The 6,094-nt window shown below is 52.2% G+C and overlaps 1 protein-coding gene across 1 annotated transcript; it reads left to right on the top strand.

Annotated features, from left to right (window-relative positions):
* Nucleotides 1-3,199: 3,199 nt before the first annotated feature.
* On the top strand, nt 3,200-5,879 carry FUT4 (fucosyltransferase 4). The gene has a single exon (XM_069555454.1). It carries the CDS (start codon nt 3,814-3,816, stop codon nt 5,008-5,010), a length of 1,197 nt encoding a protein of 398 aa, XP_069411555.1. The 5' UTR covers nt 3,200-3,813; the 3' UTR covers nt 5,011-5,879.
* The last annotated feature ends 215 nt before the right edge of the window (nt 5,880-6,094 follow it).

The raw sequence follows: 6,094 nt of genomic DNA, 5'->3' as shown, positions 1-6,094 counted from the left end.
CATGTGACCTACCCCAGATATATGCATATGGATGTCCAGGAGGGCTTCCTGGAGAAAGAGACTGGCCTGCTACATATCTTTGAATTGATTCTCCTTTAAGTTTAATTTAATCTCATTCTCACAGCTACTATCTTAGTTCAGGGTCTCTTGTTTCACATCTGAATTATAGCAAGAGCTTTCTAACTAGACTAGATACTTCTACTTTTATCCTGGTCCCTAATACCCAACTTCCCTGGTGGCTCAGATGGAAAAGAATCCGCCTGCAATGTGGGAGACCTGGGTTCAATCCTTGGGTTGGGAAGATCCCCTGGAGAAGGGCATGGCAACCCACTCCAGTGTTCTTGTCTGGAGAATCCCCATGAACAGAGGAGGCTGGGGGGCTACAGTCCAAACAGTCAGACACAACTGAGAAACTAAGCACAAAACCCAGTTCATTCTTCACTGATGACAGAACGATTTGTTTCTTAGCAACATTTTATTGACATACTATACATACATAAAATTACATATGTAAGCATATGGTCTGGTGAAGTTCCTCAACCAAATACACCCATTAACCAGTGCCCACATCAATAAACATGGCCAGCATGCCAGAAGCCCATCTCATGTGTATACTCATCTCCTTTCACAAGTGAGCTTTTAAAAATACTAATCTTGATGGACATGTACACACATCTATATTTAAAATGGATAACTAACAAGGTCCTATTGTATAGCATATGGAACACTGCTCAGCGTTATGTGGCAGCCTGGATGAGAAGGGAGTTTTGGGGAGATTGGATACATGCATATATGTATGGTTAAGTCCCTTGTTGTTCACCTGAAACTATCACAACATTGTTAATTGGTTATGTTGTTGTCTTTCAGTTGCTAAATCATGTCCAACTGCGCGACCCCATGTACTGTAGTCTAACAGGCTTCTCTGTCCACAGGGATTTTCCAGGCAAGAATACTGGAGTGGGTTGCCATTTCCTTCTCCAGGGGTCAAACACTTGCTCCTTGGAAGAAAAGCAATGACAAACCTAGACAGAGTATTTTTAAAACCTAGACATCATTTTGCCTACAAAGATTCGTCTAGTCAAAGCTATGGTTTTTCCAGTAGTCATGTCTGGATGTGAGCTGCTGCTGCTGCTGCTAAGTCACTTCAGTCGTGTCTGACTCTGTGTGATCCCATAGACGGCAGCCCACCAGGCTCCCCCGTCCCTGGGATTCTCCAGGCAATAACACTAGAGTGGGTTGCCATTTCCTTCTCCAATGCATGAGAGTCAAAAGTCAAAGTGAAATTGCTCAGAGTCCGACCCTCTGCGACCCCATGGATTGCAGCTTTCCAGGCTCCTCCGTCCATGGGATTTTCCAGGCAGGAGTACTGGAGTGGGGTGCCATTGCCTTCTCCCTGGATGTGAGAGTTAGACCATAAAGAAGACTGAGCTCTGAAGAACTGATGCTTTCGAACTGTGATGCTCGAGAGACTCTTGAGAATCCCTTGGACAGCAAGCTCAAACCAGTCAGTCTAAAGGAAATCAACACTGAATTTTCACTGAAAGGACTGATGCTGAAGCTAAAGCTTCAATACTTTGGCCACTTAATGCAAAGAGCCGACTCGTTGGAAAAGACCCTGATACTGTGAAAGATTGAGGGCAGGAGGAAAAGGGGGCAACAGAGGATGAGATGGTTGGATGGCATCACCAACCCAACGGACATGAGTTTGAGCAAACTCAGGGAGATAGCAAAGGACAGGGAAGCCTGGCGTGCTGCCATTCCATGGGGTTGCAAAGAGTCAGACATGACTAAGCGACTGAACAACAACAAGGGAAAATTGAATAAATAAGCAAGCAGATTAACATTTACCAAATGCCACACACAATGTTAGGCTTTATCTATGATGTCTCATTTTACTGAAGTTGGGGAGAGAGGATGGGCATAAAGGTATAGATTTCTGAATCATATAAAAAGAAAACCCAACATGCCCTTTCCTTCCTTTGAAAGGAAGCTATTCATTCATTTACAGCTTTTTCTTTCTAATTAAAAATAAACTGAAGAATCACTGAGATATCTTATTTCAAAGCCTATTTGTTTAACTATTAATAGCTTGAAAAGTGATTCTATGGGAAGAAAAACATTCTAAAAAGTTTTGGTGTAGGAGAAAGTATCACTAGGTTGATGGGTATAGCCAGAGCACCTAACACTGTTCATTCAGCTTCCAAACTGTCAGTGCAGGCAGGCAGGAAGTGCCACCTGAAACCATTTTTATGGAAGTTTTTACAATCTGTACTTGGTTTTCAATGAAAAAGTTCTTCACAATAAATCCATACGGCATAACATCAAAAACACCTGTCAGGTTGGCCACTTCCCAGCAAGTCTATTTCTTCCCTAACATCTTGTAACTTACCTGGCAGTGGGCTGGGACATCACTCATGCACCGCTGGGCTCTAAAAATTCTCTCAAAACTGCCTGCTCTTCTCAAGTCAGCAGCCCACCCATGCCTTATTTAGAAATTTGCTGAAGAAAAATTTAGTTACATAAATGAAGGTCAAAATCCAGAAATTCAAAATCAAGCCATAGAGAAAAAACTCCTTAAGTCACTGTGGAGGTAGATGCCTCGGTTGCTTCGCTGATCAACCAGAAGGTACCACTGTGATACTTATCCTTTATATCCTAAACTTGGATGCTATGATATTTATCTTAGTCATCCTTTTATAGTCTATGCTTTGAATTATCTTCCTATTCCTAAATGCAGATAAGCCGTTTCTTGAGTGCTTAGAAGAGAAAAAAATGATGGCATTCATTCATCCATCTCATTGAATAGGCAGGAATTTCCCTGAGGACAATGGCCTCAAGGGCCACATTTTTACGTTTCATTTATGAGTTCTCCTAACCCTGGTACAAAGAAAGCTTTGAGCCAGCAGGCAGAAGCGTTCATTCAGTGGCGGAGGGAAGAAACGGAGCAATTCCATTGTTTAGAAACAATTCTCTCTCCACTGCTGGAGCGATAGGCAAAGCTAAGGTCTTTTTGACAGAAGGCTTTCTTGGAAAACTTGGTTTCACAAAATGCACCACCTCTGTGGGCCGCGCCGAGGAGGCCGAGTGCAGGACCTGCGGGGTCGGCGGCAGGTCACAAGGTCAAGGCTGCCCCTCCGTCCGCTCCGCACCTCGGCCTCGCGGGCTCCCTCCCTCCCGCAGGCGTCACCGGCCCTGGACAGCACAAGAGGAAGGAAGCGGCTCCCCGGTCCCACCCCCAGGCTGCCTTTCTCCGGTGCCCGCCTCCTCTCGCGCCGCCAGCGCGGCTTCAGGAGGGTCCAGCCGCCTGCCCGCGCCAGGGGGTGAACCCGGCTCTCACCCTGGAAGGCAAGCGTCTGGGCCGCCGCGACTGAGGGCGGGGGCGTAGCTGGGAGGGAATCTTCCGGGCCGAGGCTTGGGGTGTGCGGAGAGGCATCCGGAGCCGCGGGTGGGGCGCGTCCGGGAAATCCAGGAACCCTGGAGGGGCGCAGGAGCGGACGGAGGTGCCGCAGGAGGCGCCCGGGGCCGGGCCGGGCCGGTCGGGCCGGGGACGCGGTGGAGGGGAGGGACCCAGCGGCGCCAGGTTGGGCCGTCGGGTCCGCCCCCCTCGCCCTGGAACCTCGCCGGGAGGGGAGCGGCGGGGAGGAGAGCGGGACCCGCTGGTCCTCGGATCCCGGGACCGCCCTCTCGCGCTCCAGGGCGGGAGGCGAGCGCCTAAGAAGGCTGGAGCCGCCGCGGCAGCATGAGAGCGGGCGCCGGCGCTCCACGCTCGCGGCCGCGCGGCGGGCGGCGGCGGCGGCTCTGCCCGCGCTCGCCATGCGCGCGCGCTGGGGCCGGCGGGGCTCCCGGCGCGGAGGTCTGGGGCTGTCCGGCACCCACTTGGCGCTGCTGGCCGCCAGCCTGCTGTCCACCACCCTGGCCATCTACGTTTGCTGGAAGCAGCTGCCGCCTCTGCCCTGGGGCTCCCCCAGCCCGCCGCGGCCGGTGAACGTGCTGCTGTGGTGGGAGCCCTTCAGGGGCCGACACAACCCCAGCAGGCCGCCCCCCGACTGCCAGCGGCGCTTCAACATCAGCGGCTGCGTCCTGCACACAGATCGCGCGGCCTACGGGGAGGCCCAGGCGGTGCTCTTCCACCACCGAGACTTGGTGAAGGGACCCCCGGACTGGCCCCCGCCTTGGGGCGTCCAGATGCCCCCGGCGGAGGAGCAGAAAGGGCTGGTGATGGACGACGTGGGGCAAGAGGATGAGGCCGAAACCCTGGGCGCCTTGGGCCCCCGGCCCCCGGGCCAGCGCTGGGTGTGGATGAACTTCGAGTCGCCCTCCCACTCCCCAGGGTTGCAGGGCCTGGCAGGTAACATCTTCAACTGGACGCTCTCCTACAGGGCCGACTCGGACATCTTCGTGCCTTATGGCTACCTCTACCCCAGGACCCATCCCAGCGAGCAGCCGCCGGGGCTGGTACCCCCGTTGGCCCGGAAGCAGGGGCTGGTGGCCTGGGTGGTGAGCAACTGGGACGAGCGCCAGGCGCGTGTGCGCTACTACCGCCAGCTGAGTCAGTACGTGACCGTGGACGTGTTCGGCAAGGGCGGGCCCGGGCAGCCGCTGCCCGACGCGGAGCTAGTGCACACGGTGGCCCGCTACAAGTTCTACCTGGCCTTCGAGAACTCGCAGCACCTGGATTATATCACCGAGAAGCTGTGGCGCAACGCCTTCCTGGCCGGGGCCGTGCCGGTCGTGCTGGGCCCCAACCGTACCAATTACGAGCGCTTCGTGCCCTCCAATGCCTTCATCCACGTGGACGATTTCCCTTCTGCCTCCTCCTTGGCCGCCTACCTGCAGTTCCTGGACCGCAACCCAGCTGTCTATCGCGGCTACTTCAGGTGGCGCCGGAGCCATGCTGTGCATGTCACCTCCTTCTGGGACGAGCCCTGGTGCCTGGCCTGCCAGGCTGTGCAGAAGGCTGGGGACCAACGCAAGAGCGTCCCCAACTTGGCTGGCTGGTTTCAACAGTGAGGTCACTGTCCCCCCGGGTATGACCCTGGAGGCCATATCTGGATGCTCTGCGGCGCCTCTCCTTGACGGCCGAGTCGTGGGACTGCATTTCCTAAATACCCGTTTTTAATCTATGGGAACAAGTTGATTTATCAATTAATATCATTCAACACAAAGACTGGGTGGGAAGGATCCTGGGTGCTCTTGGTTTTTGCATAACTTGCGGTTGTCGGAGGGCATCCAAGCTCAGGGATGAAGAAGGGGACGTTTCCTCCTCCTTGTAAGTTGAGGAAACAGCTTACCTACAAGAAACAATGGTCCAAGGCTCTGAATTTCCTCATCTGCCACAGGCTATATTTGTGACCTGTGCCGAGTCCAGATTTCACTAACTCCTCCACTCACATATCCCTGGGCCAAATGCTGCAAAACTCTGGTTTTAGAAAGAGCCTTGTTGCAGGATAGCGAAGGAACTGTGGCCACCAGTGTGTCTTACTCCTTGTACCTGGATTCCTCAAAGCCTCATCGCCTAAGAAAGGTGAGGAGGGCAGTCCAAGACTCCATTGACTTCAGTAACAACTACTGTTGTTTGTTCCCCTGCTTTATGAATGGAAATAAGATGCTGGATTGTCCTTGGAGAAGAGGGAGAGTGAATATTTGGTGTACCTCGCTTTATACAAATGTATTCCTGAAAGGCCGCTTTTTAATCAAATCCACTGTTATAAGAGAGCGCAGTGTTTAATGGAACCCTGTGGAGAATCCCTTTACAATGTGAATAATCATCTCCTGATTTCTTCTGTATCCATTTTTCTGTTACCTGGATTTTTAAAACAGCATAATTATAGATGTGAAAATAAAGCAGAAGCAACCTTCTTCTCGCTTCATCCCAGAAATCCAGCCTGTTTACATAGAAAAGGAAGCCATACTATCATTTTCCACGGAATTATTTATTTTTGTGTCTTTACAGGAGCTGAAATTTAAACCCAGATCGTCAGTCCTCCGGGGGTGCTGGCATTACCCCTCTGCAGAACAGCGAGTGAGGTTGCACTGTATTATGGAATCATGCAAAAGGAAAAAAGTCTGGCGGCTGTTAATGGCAGTTTTTGAC

This window comes from Ovis canadensis, chromosome 15, assembly GCF_042477335.2.
Source record: "Ovis canadensis isolate MfBH-ARS-UI-01 breed Bighorn chromosome 15, ARS-UI_OviCan_v2, whole genome shotgun sequence".
In the NCBI taxonomy this organism is placed as follows: Eukaryota; Metazoa; Chordata; class Mammalia; order Artiodactyla; family Bovidae; genus Ovis; species Ovis canadensis.
This window is presented reverse-complemented; position numbering and strand designations above follow the sequence as displayed.